We start from the raw sequence: 19,518 nt of genomic DNA, 5'->3' as shown, positions 1-19,518 counted from the left end.
CTATTGTGTGTACCATTTTGGCTGAAGTTCAGGAACAAACAACCAAACAAACGAGAGTTTTAGTATATAGTGTTGTGATATTGCAGGGACTACTTTGTTGTATCACAAGGACTACTTTGTTTGCCTGTGTGGTAACGTCTATATAAGAGAATGAGTGGATTAGGTGGCCACTCTGGTTCCAGGTGGTCACTCATCTTGGGGTGGTCACTCATCTCCGCCACCTGGAACCAGAGTGGCCACCTAATCCACTCATTCTCTTATATAGACGTTACTACACAGGCAAACAGTGTGAACTGTGAGGAAGATGCTATGAGGTTGCAGGGTGACTTGGACAGGTTGTGTGAGTGGGCGGATGCATGGCAGATGCAGTTTAATGTGGATAAGTGTGAGGTTATCCACTTGGGTGGTAAGAATAGGAAGGCAGATTATTATCTGAATGGTGTCAAGTTAGGAAAAGGGGACGTACAACGAGATCTGGGTGTCCTAGTGCATCAGTCACTGAAAGGAAGCATGCAGGTACAGCAGGCAGTGAAGAAAGCCAATGGAATGTTGGCCTTCATAACAAGAGGAGTTGAGTATAGGAGTAAAGAGGTCCTTCTGCAGTTGTACAGGGCCCTGGTGAGACCGCACCTGGAGTACTATGTGCAGTTTTGGTCTCCAAATTTGAGGAAGGATATTCTTGCTATTGAGGGCATGCCACATAGGTTTACTAGGTTAATTCCTAGGAAAAGCGGGACTGTCGTATGTTGAAAGACTGGAGCGACTAGGCTTGTATACACTGGAATTTAGAAGGATGAGAGGAGATCTTATCAAAATGTATAAGATTATTAAGGGGTTGGACACGTTAGAGGCAGGAAACAAGTTCCCAATGTTGGGGGAGTCCAGAACCAGGGGCCACAGTTTGAGAATAAGGGGTAGGCCATTTAGAACTGAGATGAGGAAAACCTTTTTCAGTCAGAGAGTTGTGAATCTGTGGAATTCTCTGCCTCAGAAGGCAGTGGAGGCCAATTCTCTGAATGCATTCAAGAGAGAGCTAGATAGAGCTCTTAAGGATAGCGGAGTCAGGGGTTATGGGGAGAAGGCAGGAACAGGGTACTGATTGAGAATGATCAGCCATGATCACATTGAATGGCGGTGCTGGCTCGAAGGGCCAAATGGCCTCCTCCTGCACCTATTATCTATTGTCTATTGTTAACCAGCAACGTGCTGTCAATAATTTCCCATTCTTCCATGAGCGATGGTGCTTTGCAAATTCCTCCAGCAAATTGTTTTGAGCTGATGTGGTCATGAATCACTTAAGATCTAATCTTACTGCAATGCTTCCTGACAGTATTATACTTAGCTGCATTGTATGTGATTGAGATGCTACTGATGCACAAAATCCAAGCGCTTGCTGTAATAAAAACGGCTACAGGAAATATCCGACATGTCAGGCAGGATCCGGCTTTCAGTAATGATTGTACACATATTGATTGTCATTCCCAGAGAGATATTTCACAGTCTAATGGATTTTAAAAAAATCATGTGCATGTCACTAACGGAACTGCAGAATGCACTCAGTGATCCAGAATGACCATTAACGGTATATTGTAATGTTTAATGTGTGGGGATAACTGGTCCCAATTGAATTTATACCCACTCCTCCAAACGGTCGCTGTTTAACCTTCAATGCTGCTCCTTCCTGCATTAGTGACATTTAAATGTTTTCCACAGCTCAGGGAGGCTGCTGTATCATCCACAGAATCAGGCACCCTGATTTTAGTTTAGTTTAGAGATAAAACAGGCCCTTCTGCGCACAGAGCCCATGCCAACCACCGATCGCCGCACACGGACACTATCCTACACACACGATCATTTGAGAATGATCAGCCATGATCACATTGAATGGCAGTGCTGGCTCGAAGGGCCGAATAGCCTCCTCCTGCACCTATTGTCTATTGTCTATTGTCTATTGCCTACACACACTAGGGACAATTTGCGCTTATACCAAGCCAAATAACCAACAATCTCCTACGTCTTTGGAGTGTGGGAGGAAAGCGAAGATTTCAGAGAATACCCACGCAGGTCACGGGGAGAACGTACAAACTCCGTACAGACAGCACCTGCAGTCGGGCTCGAACCCAGATCTCTGGTGCTGCAAGGCAACAACACTACCGCTGTGCCACCGCGATGCCCAATCTAATGATGTACTGATGTTGTGGGCGGCACGGTGGCGCAGCGGTAGAGTTGCTGCCTGACAGCGGATGCAGCGCCGGAGACTCAGGTTCGATCCTGACTACGGGTGCCGTCTGTACGGAGTTTGTACGCTCTCCCCGTGACCTGCGTGGGTTTTCTCCGAGATCTTCGGTTTCCTCCCACACTCCAAAGACGGACAGGTTTGTAGGTTAATTGACTGGGTAAATGTAAAAATTGTCCCTAGTGGGTGTAGGATAGTGTTAATGTACGGGGATCGCTGGGCGGCGCGGCCTCAGTGGGCCGAAGGGCCTGTTTCCGTGCTGTATCTCTGAATCTAAAAAATCAATGTGGAAGTGATGCAGGGGCAGTGAGAGGGCCTCCATGCCAGCAGCCCAGGGAGAACCCAAAATCAGTCACATCAAGATGGATACAGTGTGATAAAAAGGTTGAATGACTTCTCATGCAGTCAGTACCGATCTCAGCAAATTCTATTGGCCATTAAATACACACGATGAACTCATCCAGTGCTCCTGGAAATAGATCCTTGAGCAACTAAATCACTCCCTAAAACTCCCTAACCACATGCCTCACTACGTCCTTTAGAATACTTTCATCCCAAAGTGCATTATTCATGGATTTCACACATGCCCATTTATACAATCAAGGCAGCCAAGTAACAGAGACATTGCAACACATCTGAATGGTGGCACGGTGGCGCAGCGGTAGAATTGCTGCCTTACAGCGCTTTTGACACCAGAAACCCATGTTCGATCCCAACTATGGGTGCTGCCTGTACAGAGTTTGTACGTTATCACATGGGTTTTCTCTGAGATCTTCGGTTTCCTCCTACGTACAGGTCTGTAGGTTAATTGGCTTGGTATAAATGTAAATTGACTCTAGTGTGTGTAGGATAGTGTTAGTGTGCGGGGATCGCAGGTCGGACTCGGTGGGGCCAAAGGGCCTGTTCCCTAGCGCTGTATCTCTAAATTAAACTAAATCTATTTGCCTTGCTGTAGAATGCATCACATAACTGGAGAGTTAAAGTCATGGACAACTGAATGTCCAAGATCACCTGTGCCTCCAGGTAGGCAGGCACGGTTTGTGTGTTCAGAGAATGACCTGCCAGTTCATGAAATCTATGTGGAATCTCACACAAGCTGTTATTCAATCTCACTGGGCGGTCACGGTGGTGCAGCGGTAGAGTTTTTGCCTTACAGCGAATGCAGCGCCGGAGACTCAGGTTCGATCCTGACTACGGGCGCCGTCTGTACGGAGTTTGTACGTTCTCCCCGTGACCTGCGTGGGTTTTCTCCGAGATCTTCGGTTTCCTCCCACACTCCAAAGACGTACAGGTATGTAGGTTAATTGGCTTGGCAAATGTAAAAAATTGTCCCTAGTGGGTGTAGGATAGTGTTAATGTGCGGGGATCGCTGGGCGGCGCGGATCCGGTGGGCCGAAGGGCCTGTTTCTGCGCTGTATCTCTAAATCTAAAATCTAAAAATCTAAAAAACAGTGCATTACTCTACAAGAAGCCCATTAACCTGTTAATTGCTGCTGCAGTCTCCCCAAAGAGAAATTATCTCCCCTTCCTCAAGTCCAGAAATCAGCCATCAAATCACACAGGAGGCAAAGAGTAGGAGTAAACGGGTCCTTTTCAGAATGGCAGGCAGTGGCGAGTGGAGTGCTGCAAGGCTCGGTGTTGGGGCCGCAACTGTTTACCATATATATTAATGATTTGGAAGAGGGAATTAGAAGCAACACTAGCAAGTTTGCGGATGACACAAAGCTGGGTGGCAGTGTAAACTGTGAAGAGGTTGTTAGGAGGCTGCAGGGTGACCTGGACAGATTGAGTGAGTGGGCAGATGCAGTATAATATAGATAAATGTGAGGTTATCCACTTTGGCGGCAAAAACAAGGAGGTAGATTATTATCTCAATGGAGTTAGGTTAGGTAAGGGGGAGGTGCAGCGAGACCTGGGTGTCCTTGTACACCAGTCACTGAAAGTTGGCGTGCAGGTACAGCAGGCAGTGAAGAAAGCTAATGGAATGTTGGCCTTCATAACAAGAGGATCTCAGTATAGGTTCTTCTGCAGTTGTATAGGGCCCTGGTAAGACCACATTTGGAGTATTGTGTGTAGTTTTGCTCTCCTAATTTGTGGAAGGACATCCTTGTAATTGAGGCAGTGCAGCGTAGGGTCACGAGATTGATTCCTGGGATGGCGGGACTGACATATGAGGAAAGATTGAAAAGACTAGGCTTGTATTCACTGGTGTTTAGATCTGAGAGGGGATCTTATAGAAACATAAAATTATAAAAGGACTGGACAGGCTAGATGCAGAAAAAATGTTCCCAATGTTGGGGGAGTCCAGAACCAGGGGCCACAGTCTTAGAATAAAGGGGAGGCCAGTTAAAACTGAGGTGAGAAAAAACTTTTTCACCCAGAGAGTTATGAATTTGTGGAATTCTCTGCCACAGAGGGCAGTGGAGGCCAAATCATTGGATGGATTTAAGAGAGAGTTAGATAGAGCTCTAGGGGATAGTGGAATCATGGGACATGGGGAGTAGGCAGGCACGGGTTATTGATTGGGGACGATCAGCCATGATCACAATGAATGGCGGTACTGGCTCGATGGGCTGAATAACCTCCTCCTGCACCTATTTTCTATGTTTCTATGTTTCTATCTCTCCATAAACTTTAGATAGACGCAGAAAGCTGGAGTAACTCAGCGGGTCAGACAGCACCTGTGGAGAAAAGGAATAGGTGACGTTTCGGGTCGAGATCCTTCTTTTAGGACTGAGATGAGGAAAAACTATTTCACCCAGAGAGTTGTGAATCTGTGGAATTCTCTGCCACAGAAGGTAGTGGAGGCCGATTCACTGGATGTTTTCAAGAGAGAGTAAGATTTAGCTGTTAGGGCTAACGGAATCAAAGGATATGGGGAAAAAGCTGGAATGGGGTACTGATTCTGGATGATCAGCCATGATCACATTGAATGGTGGTGCTGGCTCAAAGGGCCAAATGGCCTCCTCCTGCACCTATTGTCTATTGTCTATGATGGAATCCTGAGCAAAAAACAAAAAGGATGTTGTATTTTCACCTGCCTCAACCATCTCCCCTGCAAGCTCGTTCCATACACTCACCATCTTCTTTGTGAAAAATTGCCCCTCAGCTTCCTATTAAATCTTTTCCCTCAACTTGAACTTCTCTCTTGATTCCCTACTCTGGGGAAGAATACTCTGCATTCACTCTATCTATGCCCCTCATGATTTCATAGACCTCTGCTAAATGATCTGCCCACCTCTCCCTACAGCTCAGACCCTCAAGTCCTGGCAACATCCTCATAAACCTTTTAGTTTAGTTTAGTTTAGAGATACAGCGCGGAAACATAGAAACATAGAAAATAGGTGCAGGAGTAGGCCATTCGGCCCTTCGAGCCTGCAACACCATGCGATATGATCATGGCTGATCATCCAACTCAGTAGCCTTCTCTCCATACCCCCTGATCCCTTTAGCCACAAGGGCCACATCTAACTCCCTCTTAAATATAGCCAATGAACTGGCCTCAACTACCTTCTGTGGCAGAGAATTCCACAGATTCACCACTCTCTGTGTGAAAAAAACCTTTCTCATCTCGGTCCTAAAAGACTTCCCCCTTATCCTTAAACTGTGACCCCTTAAACTGTGACCTTCAACCCATCGAGTCCGCACCGACCAGCGATCCCCGTACATTAACACTATCCTACACACACTAGGGACAATTTACACTTATACCAAGCCAATTAACCTACATACCTGTACGTCTTTGGAGCGTGGGAGGAAACCGAAGATCTCGGAGATAACCCAAGCAGATCACGGAGAGAACGTACAAACTCCCTACAGTTGGGATCGAACCTGGGTTTCAGTCACTGTGCTTGCAGTAGTGCCTGAGACCCGGGTTCGATCCCGACTGTACGGAGTTTGTACGTTCTCCCCGTGACCGCGTAAGGCAGAAGCTCTATCGCTGTGCCACCTTGGCCCCCCTTTTATACACTCTTTCCACACTTTTCATCTTAACGGCATCCTTCCCCCCTGCAAGGTGATCAAAGTGAACACAATACTGCAAGCGCGACCACACCAACATCTTGTATTTGGACAAAATCAAATCCCAAGGTCTGTATTCGGTGCCCTGACTGATGAAGGCCAGTATGTCTTCTTTACTTCACCACCCTAAAGAACTTACCTTGCCTTACCATACGCTTCTGCTCAGTCTTCTCGTAGAAACCTCGTGAGCCCAGTGATTTGAGATAAAGAACTGAAGATTCCTAATCTAGCAAATGCCAGAAAATGAGACAATGGGAGTATGGAATTTAAAACACAAGAACTAGGGCAGTCACGGTGGCGCAGCGGTAGAGTTGCCGCCTTACAGCCAATGCAGCGCCGGAGACCCGGGTTCCATCCCGACTACGGGTGCTGTCTGTACGGAGTTTGTACGTTCTCCCCGTGACCTGCGTGGGTTTTCTCCAAGTTCTTCGGTTTCCTCCCACACTCCAAAGACGTGCAGGTTTGTAGGTTAATTGGCTTGGTAAATGTAAAACCTGACCATAGTGGGTGTGGGATAGTGTTAATGTGCGGGGATCGCTGGTCGGCGCGGACCCGGTGGGCCGAAGGGCCTGTTTCCGGGCGGTATCTCTAAACTAAACTAAAGTAAATAATGAATTAAAGTAGGGGAGAGCCTTTTGAATCCAATTCAGACTGTCCAATTCAAAGCACTACTTTCTCTGAGTCCCTCGATATCTAAAAACCAATTGGTCATTTTTCTTGCAGTACACTTGGCATCTTTGCCTCCACAGTTACCTTGGACAGAGAATCCCACAGATTCACCACCCCAGGGGTAATCAGTGTAGGTCCAGCTGTCCTCTGCAAAAATAAACAAGAATGTTTCTCTTAAAAAAAGACACAAAGTGCTGGAGTAACTCAGCGGGTCAGGCAGCATCTCTGGAGCACAGGGATAGGTGACATTTCGGGTCAGGATCCTTCTCCAGACTGATTGTAGTGCTGTGGGGGGGGAAGAAAGCTGGAGGAGAGGAGAAGCAACTTAAAGTGCGGTAATTAATAGGTTGATACAGGTAAGGGGGGGGTTTCATTAGGCAGATGGTTGGACAAAGGCCAGAGGTGAAAAGGCAGAAGATCTGAGACAAAAGGGTCGATGGAGAGAGAGGGAAAGCAAGGGCTATTTGAGGTTAGAGAAATCAATGTTCATACCGCTGGGGTGCAAGCTGTCCAAGCGAAATATGAGGTGCTGTTCCTCCAATTTGTGCTGGGCCTCACTCTGACAATGGAGAAGGCCCAGGACAGGAAGGTCAGTTTGGGAGTGTGAGGGGAAGTTGAAGTGCTGAGCCACCGGGAGATCAGGTTGGTTAAGACGGACTGAGCGGAGGTGTTCAGCGGAACGATCGCCGAGCCTGCGCTTGGTCTGAGAACGTGCTCTGAGAATGTGTTTCGGGCAACAGTTGCTTGTCTGGGCTTGGTCTCCATGAGGAACACAGGCTGCATTGGGAACAATGGATGTGGTTCAAGGAGATGAACGTGAACCTCTGTCTCACCTGGGAGGACAGCTGGGGTCCCTAGATGGTGGGAGGGAGGAGGTACAGGGACAGGTGTTGCATCTCCTGTGGTTGCAGGGGAAAGTGCCTGGGGAGGGGCTGCTTATATAATCAGAGGCCCAGCGCAAATTGGAGGAACAGCACCTCATATTTTGCTTGGGTAGTTTACACCCCAGTGGTATGCACATTGACTTCTCTAACTTCAGATAGCCCTTGCTTTCCCTCTCTATCCCCTCCCCTTCCCAGTTCTCCTACTAGTCTTACTCTCTCCGACTACATCCTATCTTTGTCCCGCCCCATCCCCTGACATCAGTCTGAAGAAGGATCTCGACCCAAAACGTCACCCATTCCTTTTCTCCAGAGATGCTGCCTGACCTGCTGAGTTACTCCAGCATTTTGTGTCTACATTATATAGACACACCTATTTCTCCCGTTCCCCTGTTCCACCAATAACCTTTGCTCTAGCTTCACAATTCACAACTGTTCTTGCCTTTTATCTCACACCTGCTGACTTTTCATCCTTAACGTTTGTCCAACCATCTGCCTTTCAAACAACGCTTCTCACCTGTATTAATCTATTACGTGCCAGCTTTTATCCAACTCCCTAGAATCAGTCTGAAGAAGGGTCCGGACCCGATCCTATCCGTGTTCTCCAGAGATGCTGCCAGACCTGCTGAGTTACTCCAGCACTTTGTACCTATCCATGTTCTCCAGAGATGCTGCCAGACCCGCTGAGTTACTCCAGCACTTTGTACCTATCCATGTTCTCCAGAGATGCTGCCTGACCCGCTGAGTTACTCCAGCACTTTGTATCTATCCATGTTCTCCAGAGATGCTGCCTGACCCGCTGAGTTACTCCAGCACTTTGTATCTATCCATGTTCTCCAGAGATGCTGCCTGACCCACTGAGTTACTCCAGCACTTTTGTGTCTTTTTATGTAAACCAGTATCTGCAGTTCCTTGTTTTTTAAATGTTTCTATTCCTTATTCTAAAAATGATGAAAGAAAATAGTTTGCTTTTGATATCTGTATGTTAAACAGATGTGTAACATTTATTAGAAGATGTTACTCTATATTTAATGTGTCACAAGCAATTCTGTTCATACCAGGGTGGTAGAAGAGAACAGAATGAGACTGGCATGTTTTTATCCACGATTACAATGAAATACGTGATGAATTCAAACTCGTGAATAGTCTTTGAGTGGATGATTACATGTTTCAGTGGAAAGTCAGATAATAGTAGATTGATAACCCTTTGAGTAAACTGTTCAAGATAGATTGCTGGCAAAAGTCTTTACACCTACTCTTTTTCCAAACATATTTTTCAAACATTCCTCTGAATGTTACTTCCGATCTATTAACAGGTCACTTGGTAACACCTTCATTGTTTAGAGATACAGCACGGAAACAGGCCCTTTCGGCCCACCGGGTCCGCGCCGCCCAGCGATCCCCGCACATTAACACTATCCTAGACCCACTAGGGACAATTTTTACATTTACCCAGCCAATTAACCTACAAACCTGCACGTCTTTGGAGTGTGGGAGGAAACCGAAGATCTCGGAGAAAACCCACGCAGGTCACGGGGAGAACGTGCAAACTCCGTACAGACAGCACCCGTAGTCGGGATGGAACCCGGGTCTCCGGCGCTGCATTCGCTGTAAGGCAGCAACTCTACCACTGCGCTTGCTTCTCAAAGTATCAGAATTTCAATCATTATACCTTTGCATGGATTTTTTTTTTCTAGCGCTCTCTGCATATAAGAAATGTTAATTAGACCTAATATTGAACATAGATCATAGAACAGTGTAGCACAAGGAAAGGTCCTGTGGCACACGATGTCTGTGCCGAACATGATGCCAAGACTAACTCGTGTCCACTTCCACATCACCAATATCCAGCACCCACATCAGCACATTCCAGGCACTTACAACACGCTGTGTAAAACAACTTGTCCTGCATATATCATAGAGTCGTACAGCATGGAAACAGGCCCTTCAGCACTACCTACCCTCATCAACCAACATGCCCCATCTGCACTCGTCCCACCTGCCTGCATTAAACCCATATCCCTCTAAACCAATCTCATCCATGTCTAGATGCTTCTTAAACATTGCTGTAGTCCCTGCCTCAACTACCTCCTCAGGCAACTTGTTTCATACACACTTTTCATGTGTGGAAAAGTTACCCCTCAGGTTCTTATTAAATCTTTCCCCCTTCACCTTAAACCTATGTCCTCTGGTTATCCTACTGCAGGTAAATTCCACTACTCAGGGCAAAAGACCTTGGTCACTTACCCAATCTATTCCTCTCATGATTTTGTGCACCTCGATCACATCTCCCCTCATCCTCCTGCACAACAAGAAATAAAACCTTAGCATACTCAACCTCTCCCTGTAGCTCACACCCTCTGGTCCTGGCAACATCCTCGTAAATCTTCTCCACACCCTTTCCAGCTTGACATCTTTCCTATAACATGGTGCCCAAAACTGAACACAATACGCTCAATGCGGCCTCTCCAATGTCTCATGTAATCCAACATGACCTCCCAACGTCTGTACTCAGTACTCTGACTGATGAAGGCCAATGTGCTGAAAGCCTTTTTGTCCACCCTAAATACCCGTGACGCCACTTTCTAGGAACTATGTACCTGCACTCCTAGATCCGTCTGCTCTACAATACACCCCAGAGCCCTATCATTCCCACTGTGTAGATCCTGCCCCTGTTAGTGCTTCCAAAATGTAACACCTCACATTTCTCTGTATTAAATTCCATCAACCATTCCTCAGCTCACCAGCCCAACTGATCAAAATCCTGCTGCAAATCTTTACAGCCATCTTCACTATCTACAATGCCACCCACTTTTGTGTCATCTATATACTAAAACTCTCGTTTGTTTGTTTGTTTGTTTGTTTGTTCCTGAAATACAGCCAAAATGGTACACGATAGCACGACAATTTTAGGCTCACTGTCGTGTTAATGGAAGAAGTTTCATTGAAATCGGTGTTATATTTTTAAAGTTATTCACATTTTAAAGTTGTAATCTATCTCCTAGGGAGGGAGGGGGGAGGGGGGAGGGGGGAGGGAGGAGGAGGGAGGATAAGGGGGGTTGAGGCGGATTGAGGGGGATAGAATGGGGGGAGGGGAGGGGAGGGGGGGAGGGAGGGGAGGAGGGAGGGGGTGGAGGGGGAGGGGAGGGGGAGGGGAGGAGGCAGGGGGGAGGTGTAGAGGGAGGAGGGAGGAGGGGTGAGGGGGGAACAAGGGGAGAGGGGAAGGAGAGGGTGCTGCACGAATGCAAGAGAGGTTTGGGCCCAACGGGTCCACTTGGTCTAGTCTCTTTTAAAGTTTACCCCTCTTACCTGAAAGTTGTGATGCAATGTGCAGTTCTGGTCACCCCATTACAGGAAAGATGTGGAGAAAGATTTTGGAGAGGGTGCAGAGGAGGTTTACCAGAATGATGCCAGGATTATGGGGTATTAGGTACAATTAGGTACATGGTTCTCTGAAAGTGATGTCACAGATAGATAGGTTGGTCAAGAAGGCTTTAGGTACATTAGCCTTCATCAGTCTGTGATTGAGCATAGAAGTTGAGATGTTATGTTAGAGTTTTTAACACCGTTGGAATATTGTGCCGCATTTGGAATATTGTGTTTAGTTTTGATCGGCCTGCTGTACGAAGCATGTCTTTAAGCTTGAAAGAATGCAGAGAAGATGTACAAGGATGTTCCCGGGACTTGAAGGCCTGAGCTACAGGGAGAGGTTGAGCAGGTTAGGACTTGGAGCACAGGAGGATGAGGGGTAATTTTATAGAGGTACTAGACAAAGTGGACCCGTTGGGCCCAAACCCCTCCTGCATTGGTGCAGCACCCTGTCTTCCCCCCCCCTCCCCCATCCCCTCTCTCCTCAACCCCCCCTTCCATCTCCATTCTCCCCCTCTCCCCCTCCCCCCTCCCTCCTCCCCTCCCCCTCCCCTCCTTTTAAACTTAAAAATGTGAATAACTTTAAAAATATAACACCGATTTCAATAAAACTACTTGCATTATCACTAAAGTGACAATGGTGAGTAAGGTGGGCCTACAATTGTTGCGCTATCGTGCACCGTTTTGGCTGAAGTTCAGTCACAAACAAGATAACAAACGAGAGTTTTAGTATATAGATATAAAATCATGAGACGAATAGATATGGTGAATGCACAAAATCTTTCACCCGAAGTAGGGGAATCAAGAATCGTAGGACATAGGTTCAAGGTGAGAGAAGGAAGATTTAATAGAACCTGAGGGGCAACTTACTCACATCAAGGGAAATGAGTATATAACTGGAACAAGCTGGCAGAAGAGGAAGTTTAGGAAGGTACTATAAGAAAATGTAAAATGTAACAGGGAGATCGGGGATATGAATGTATGGCTGAGGGGCTGGTGCAGGGATTTAGATTTCTAGACCACTGGGATCTCTTCTGGGGTAGGGGTGACCTGTACAAAAGGGACGGGTTACACCTTAACAGCAGGGGGACCAACATTCTGGCAGGCAGTTTTGCTAGTGCTACAAGTGTGGCTTTAAACTAAGTAGTGGGGGGGGAGGGGTTGACAAATTGGGAATATGAAGATGGAGTTAAAGGGGAAGCGAATACAAGAGAAATTGCCAAGGACTCTCGAATAAATGGGAAGGAAAGTTCTAGATGGGATAAGAGAGTAATGTCAGGGCCAATGGTGAGAGGGGAGGTGAATACCGAAGTTAAAGTGTTGTATTTGAATGCGCAAAGTATAAAAAATAAAGTGGATGAGCTTGAGGCTCAGTTAGACATTGGCAAGTATGATGTTGTGGGAATTATAGAGACATGGCTACAAGAGGACCAGGGCTGGGAGCTGAATATTCAGGGGTATACGACCTATCGAAAAGACAGACAGGTGGGCAGAGGGGGTGGGGTCACTCTGTTGGTAAGGAATGATATTCACTTCCTTGCAAGGGGTGACATAGAATCAGGAGATGTAGAATCAGTATGGATAGAAATGAGGAATTGTAAGGGTAAAAAGACCCTAATGGGAGTTATCTACAGGCCCCCAAACAGAAGCCTCGACATAGGGTGCAAGTTGAATCAGGAGCTAAAATTGGCATGTCGCAAATGTAATGCTACGGTGGTTATGGGAGATTTCAACATGCAGGTAGGCTGGGAAAATCAGGTTGGTAATGGACCCCAGGAAAGAGAGTTTGTGGAGTGTCTCCGAGATGGATTCTTAGAACAGCTTGTACTGGAGCCTACCAGGGAGAAGGCAATTCTGGATTTAGTGTTGTGTAATGAACCAGATCTAATAAGGGGACTCGAGGTAAAAGAGCCATTAGGATGCAGTGATTACAATATGATAAGTTTTACTCTACAAATTGTGAGGGAGAAGGGAAAATCGGGATTACAGAGGCATGAGGCAGGAGCTGGCCAGAATTGACTGGAAGGAGGCCCTAGCAGGGAAAACGGTGGAACAGCAATGGCAGGTATTCCTGGGAATAATGCAGATGTTGCAGGATCAATTCATTCCAAAGAGGAGGAAAGATTCTAAGGGGAGTAAGAGGCACCCGTGGCTGACAAGGGAAGTCAACGACAGCATAAAAATAAAAGAGCAGAAGTACAACAAAGCAAAGAAGAGTGGGAAGCCAGAGGATTGCGACTCTTTTAAAGAGCAACAGAAGATAACTAAAAAGGCAATACGGGGAGAAAAGATGAGGTACGAGGGTAAGCTAGCCAATAATATAAAAGAGGATAGTAAAAGCTACTTTAGGTATGTGCAGAGGAAAAAAAATAGTTAAAGCAAATGTGGGTCCCTTGAAGACAGAAGCGGGGGAATTTATTTTGGGGAACAAGGACGAGTTGAACCGGTACTTTGATTCTGTCTTCACTAAGGAAGATACAAACAATCTCCCAGATGTTCTAGTGGCCAGAGATCCTGAAGGAAATTCACATTAGGCTGGAAATGGTATTGAGTAGACTGATGGGACTGAAGGCTGATAAATCCCCAGGGCCTGATGGTCTGCATCCCAGGGTACTTAAGGAGGTGGCTCTAGAAATCATGGATGCATTGGTGATCATTTTCCAATGTTCTATAGATTCAGGATCAGTTCCTGTGGATTGGAGGGTAGCTAATGGTATCCCACTTTTTAAGAAAGGAGGGAGAGAGAAAGCAGGAAATTATAGACCAGTTAGTCTGACATCAGTGGTGGGGAAGATGCTGGAGTCAAATATAAAAGACGAAATTGCGGAGCATTTGGATAGTAGTAACAGGATCGTTCCGAGTCAGCATGGATTTACGAAGGGAAAATCATGCTTGACTAATCTTCTGGAATTCTTTCAGGATGTAACTAGGAAAATGGACAGGGGAGAGCCGGTGGATGTGGTGTACCTTGACTTTCAAAAAGCCTTCGACAAGATCCCACAAAGGAGATTAGTGGGCAAAATTAGAGCACATGGTATTGGGGGTAGGGTACTGACATGGATAGAAAATTGGTTGACAGACAGAAAGCAAAGAGTGGGGATAAATGGGTCCCTTTCAGAAAGGCAGGCAGTGACTAGTGGGGTACCGCAAGGTTCGGTGCTCGGACCGCAGCTATTTACAATATATATTAATGACTTGGATGAAGGGATTAAAAGTAACATTAGCGAATTTGCAGATGACACAAAGCTGGGTGGCAGTGTGAACTGTGAGGAAGATGCTATGAGGTTGCAGGGTGACTTGGACAGGTTGTGTGAGTGGGCGGATGCATGGCAGATGCAGTTTAATGTGGATAATTGTGAGATTATCCACTTTGGTGGTAAGAATAGGAAGGCAGATTATTTTCTGAATGGTGTCAAGTTAGGAAAAGGGGACGTACAACGTGATCTGTGTGTCCTAGTGCATCAGTCACTGAAAGGAAGCATGCAGGTACAGCAGGCAGTGAAGAAAGCCAATGGAATGTTGGCCTTCATAACAAGAGGAGTTGAGTATAGGAGCAAAGAGGTCCTTCTGCAGTTGTATAGGGCCCTAGTGAGACCGCACCTGGAGTACTGTGTGCAGTTTTGGTCTCCAAATTTGAGGAAGGATATTCTTGCTATTGAGGGCGTGCAGCGTAGGTTTACTAGGTTAATTCCCGGAATAGCGGGACTGTCGTATGTTGAAAGACTGGAGCGACTAGGCTTGTATACACTGGAATTTAAAAGGATGAGAGGAGATCTTATCGAAACGTATAAGATTATTAAGGGGTTGGACACGTTAGAGGCAGGAAACATGTTCCCAATGTTGGGGGAGTCCAGAACCAAGGGCCACAGTTTAAGAATAAGGGGCAGGCCATTTAGAACTGAGATGAGGAAAACCTTTTTCAGTCAGAGAGTTGTGAATCTGTGGAATTCTCTGCCTCAGAAGGCAGTGGAGGCCAATTCTCTGAATGCATTCAAGAGAGAGCTAGATAGAGCTCTTAAGGATAGCGGAGTCAGGAAGTATGGGGAGAAGGCAGGAACGGGGTACTGATTGAGAATGATCAGCCATGATCACATTGAATGGCGGTGCTGGCTCGAAGGGCCGAATGGCCTCCCCCTGCACCTATTGTCTATTGTTAACCAGCAACGTGCTGTCAATAATTTCCCGTTCTTCCATGAGCGATGGTGCTTTGCAAATTTCTCCAGCAGATTCTTTTGAGCTGATGTGGTCATGAATCACTTAAGATCTAATCTTACTACAGGATGAAAGGGGATCTTATTGAAACATATACAATTATTAAGGGGTTGGACATGTTAGAGGCAGGAAACATGTTCTGAATGTCCCACCCCCGACATCAGTCTGAAGAAGGGTCTCGACCCGAAACGTCACCCATTCCTTCTCTCCCGAGATGCTGCCTGACCTGCTGAGTTACTCCAGCATTTTTTGAATAAATCGATTTGTACCAGCATCTGCAGTTATTTTCTTATAACATGTTCTGAATGTTGGGGGAGTCCAGAACCAGGAGCCACAGTTTAAGAATAAGGGATAGGCCATTTAGAACGGAGATGCGGAAAAATGTTTTCAGTCAGAGAGTTGTGAATCTGTGGATAGTGGAGTCAGGGGGTATAGGGAGAAGGCAGGAACGGGGTACTGATTGTTATTACGAATTACAAGCATGAAAGAAATGCATCTCAAATCAATCTTAAAACCTGGTATCAGTGCAAGAAATGAGCTTGATTTCTTTTCCCATTTTAAATCAATAATAATCAAATACATTTTATTTTTATACCAAGAAAAATTCTATCCTGACAATATATATAATCGTGTTATATATTTTACAATTGCAGGATTATATGCAATGTAATGTCAACCATGCATTTTGCATATGAAGCGTTTGTGTTGACTATTAAAAGTACAGTCTTGTTTATTTCATCAGCAGTATGGGGTCATGATTATGGATTCCCATTCCTTCTCTCCTGAGATGCTGCCTGACCTGCTGAGTTACTCCAGCATTTTGTGAATGGAATTCAAAGGTTGATTTCTAAAGTTCATTTAATAAAATGAATATATCAGATATTGCCAAGCAATAATAACTGAAAATGAAATCTGATCTGAACCAAAATTAAACACCAAAATAATTAAGCCGTGTACAAATCAAAGGCAATGCGCGATTTTAGCTTGACTGTCCTCCTGATTAAATGTTAGCTCAGTGTGCTTCGTGGTCCACTTCCCCAAGCTAACAATGTTCTATTCTACATTTTCCTTGATTTCTCATCTTTTTTTATGTCTCCAGAAGTCCAGATCAAGGGGGCACAGTTTAAGAATAAGGGGCAGGCCATTTAGAACGGAGATGAGGAAAAACTTTTTCAGTCAGAGTTGTGAATCTGTGGAATTCTCTGCCTCAGAAGGCAGTGGAGGCCAATTCTCTGAATGCATTCAAGAGAGAGCTAGATAGAGCTCTTAAGGATAGGGGAGTCAGGGGGTATGGGGAGAAGGCAGGAATGGGGTACTGATTGAGAATGATCAGCCATGATCACATTGAATGGCGGTGCTGGCTCGAAGGGCCGAATGGCCTCCTCCTGCACCTATTGTCTATTGTCTATTGTCTAAATGAAAGGTGACATGTGATTTTAGCTTGACTGTCCTCCTGATTAAATGTTAGCTCAGTGTGCTTCGTTGTCCACTTCCCCAAGCGAACAAATTTCTATTCTACATTTTCCTTGATTTCGCATCTTCTTTTATGTCTCGTTTTCACACCTTGCACTCCTTATCTGTGTCTCCCTCTCTCCTGACTCTCAGTCTGAAGAAGGGTCTCGACCCGAAACGTCACCAATTTCCTTCTCTCCAGAGATGCTGCCTGTCCCGCTGAGTTACTCCAGCATTTTGTGTCTATCTTCGGTGGAAAACAGCATCTGCAATTCCTTCCTGCACCTGATTTCAGCTTGAATATTCCTTGGTTGTTAACCTTTGAACAAGGTGATCTAACTTGCATATATTTCAATCCCTCAGCGCCCCTCTCGCCCTGCCTATAGCCAAACAGGATAGCATGTTGGAAAAGGATACGTTGTGTAAAGCCGCCTCTAGGAGCTTGTGCAAACAGAATTCACAAGAGAGCCACTGCCACAATGTCACGGTGAATGGCACTTGCGGAGTTGAACAGGTAATCCAAATATATTTATCTCAATACCAGTTTTAATTGGTAGCTGCAATATTTTGGCATGAACAATAACTGTAATAATGACAGAGTTTGATATACTATTTATTTGCAGTACAGGAATGCTAAACCATTGTTCAAACATATTTTCCTGCGATCTTGTTTGAAGTATTTTGAAGTATTTTGACTTGATGTTTCAAATTACTTCAATTTCTGACAAAAATTTGATTTTCCATGGTGTGAAAATTGCTCGCTTTAAATTTTCTGATACATATTTCAAGCCATCTAAGGAAATTTCAAGCCCTCTAAGGAAATTCCATTGAGGTTGCCTGGTGGAATGTCAATGTTTTAAGTCTTAAGGGCCTGTCCCACTTTAGGCGATTTTAAGGCGCGTGCCGGTGACTAGGCTGTCGCCGACAGTTCGCCGGGTGTCGTGGGCATGATCGTGAGGAGTCTTCAAAGAATCGTAGTGGATCTCGGCACGTCGCTGAGAAATCAACCGGAGTGAAATTTCTCGGCCACAGCTGGCTTGTCGCCAGGTATCGTTGCTTATTGCGGGTGCTGTCGCATGCTGTCCCCAGGTTTGCTAGGTTCTCTTAGATGCATTTAGAAGCACGTAATATTAAAATTAGTAAAGTCATTTCAAAATGCTTGTGTTTAACCAATTTATTTACCGTCGGGACATTTGACAGGTAGATTGGAGGCGACAGTTTGATGGTCTGGTAAGCGTGGGAATTTTTGCGATGTTTATGGCCATCAGCCATTACATTTAAAGTGGGCTCCCAACCCAGATATGCAACCCTGAAACCAGATAGGCATCTCCCGTACATTTTCAATGAATGCCTAAACAATTTTCACAAAAATCCACTTAACCACTTTTTTTTTTTAATACTGCTATTAGTAAACTGGAAGTCAATCCAGTTTATGCCTTGTTACAGTGATGCTTGGTTTTTAAGTAACCCGGGCAAGATTTTATATTTCAAAACTCTCAAGTACTTACCGACTTGTCAGTGATTTCAGCGAAAATTAGGTCGCCCGGAGAAGCATTGACAGCGTGGGAATTTCGCGATGTTTCCGAAGACGGTGTAATCTCGACCTGACTCGGCATTGTCGTGGTCATTGTCGTCGGGTAAAAGAAAATTTTGGCAATCTGCTACGACTTTGACAGTCGCCGGCAGTTGCCTAAAAAATCGCCTAAGTGGGACAGGCCCTTAAGTTTAGTTCAGTTTAGTTTATTGTCACATGTACCGAGCGAGGTACAGTGAAAAGCCTTTCTTGGGTGGCAACCAGTCAGCAGAGAGACAATACATGATAATATTCGAACCATCCACAGTGTACAGATACGTGATAAAGGAAATAACGTTTAGTGCAAGATAAAGTCCAGTAAAGTTCGATTAAAGATAGTCCAAAGTAGTTCAAGTATAATAGAGACTATGCTTCAAAGATCTTTGACCAACTGATACTGCTTAAATATATTTAGTTTAGTTTAGTTTAGAGATACAGCATGGAAACAGGCCCTTCGGCCCACCGGATCTGCGCCAACCAGCGATCCCTGCATATTAACACTATCCTACACATACTAGGGACAATTTTTACATTTACCAAGTCAATTAACCTACAAACCTGCACGTCTTTGGAGTGTGGGAGGAAACCGAAGATCCACTTGGTGAAATCTTCTTTCACCAATGGTGAAATCATTGGACAAAGTCAGCATGGATTTATGAAAGGTAAATCATGTCTGACGAATCTTATAGAATTTTTCGAGGATGTAACTAGTAGAGTGGATAAGGGAGAACCAGTGGATGTGTTATATCTGGACTTCCAGAAGGCTTTCGACAAGGTCCCACATAAGAGATTAGTATGCAAACGTAAAGCACACGATATTGTGGGTTCAGTATTGATGTGGATAGAGAACTGGCTGGCAGACAGGAAGCAAAGAGTAGGAATTACCGGGTCCTTTTCAGAATGGCAGTTCTACCACTGCGCCACCGTGCCGCCATTACGGAGTAAAAATTAAGCCTGTTTTTCACAAAGATCTAAGATAGACACAAAGTGCTGAGGTAATTCAAAGGGTCAGGTGGCATCTCTGGAGATAAAGGATGGGTGGCATTTCGGGTTGGGATCCTTCTTCAGACTGAAAGTATGGGGGGGTGGGGTGGGTGAAGAGCTAG

The 19,518-nt window shown here is 45.4% G+C and overlaps 1 protein-coding gene across 1 annotated transcript in view; it reads left to right on the top strand.

Moving 5' to 3' along the window:
* Nucleotides 1-19,518, top strand: part of myo16 (myosin XVI) — a 249,127-nt gene that overhangs the window by 94,609 nt on the left and 135,000 nt on the right. The window contains exon 10 of the mRNA XM_078402895.1: nt 17,203-17,353. Coding sequence (XP_078259021.1) covers nt 17,203-17,353 — 151 coding nt within the window. The remainder of the gene's footprint in view (nt 1-17,202; nt 17,354-19,518) is intronic.

Source organism: Rhinoraja longicauda, chromosome 7, assembly GCF_053455715.1.
Source record: "Rhinoraja longicauda isolate Sanriku21f chromosome 7, sRhiLon1.1, whole genome shotgun sequence".
Taxonomy (NCBI): Eukaryota; Metazoa; Chordata; class Chondrichthyes; order Rajiformes; family Arhynchobatidae; genus Rhinoraja; species Rhinoraja longicauda.
The sequence above is the reverse complement of the archived record's forward strand: the minus strand, read 5'-3'. Positions and strand labels throughout refer to the sequence as shown.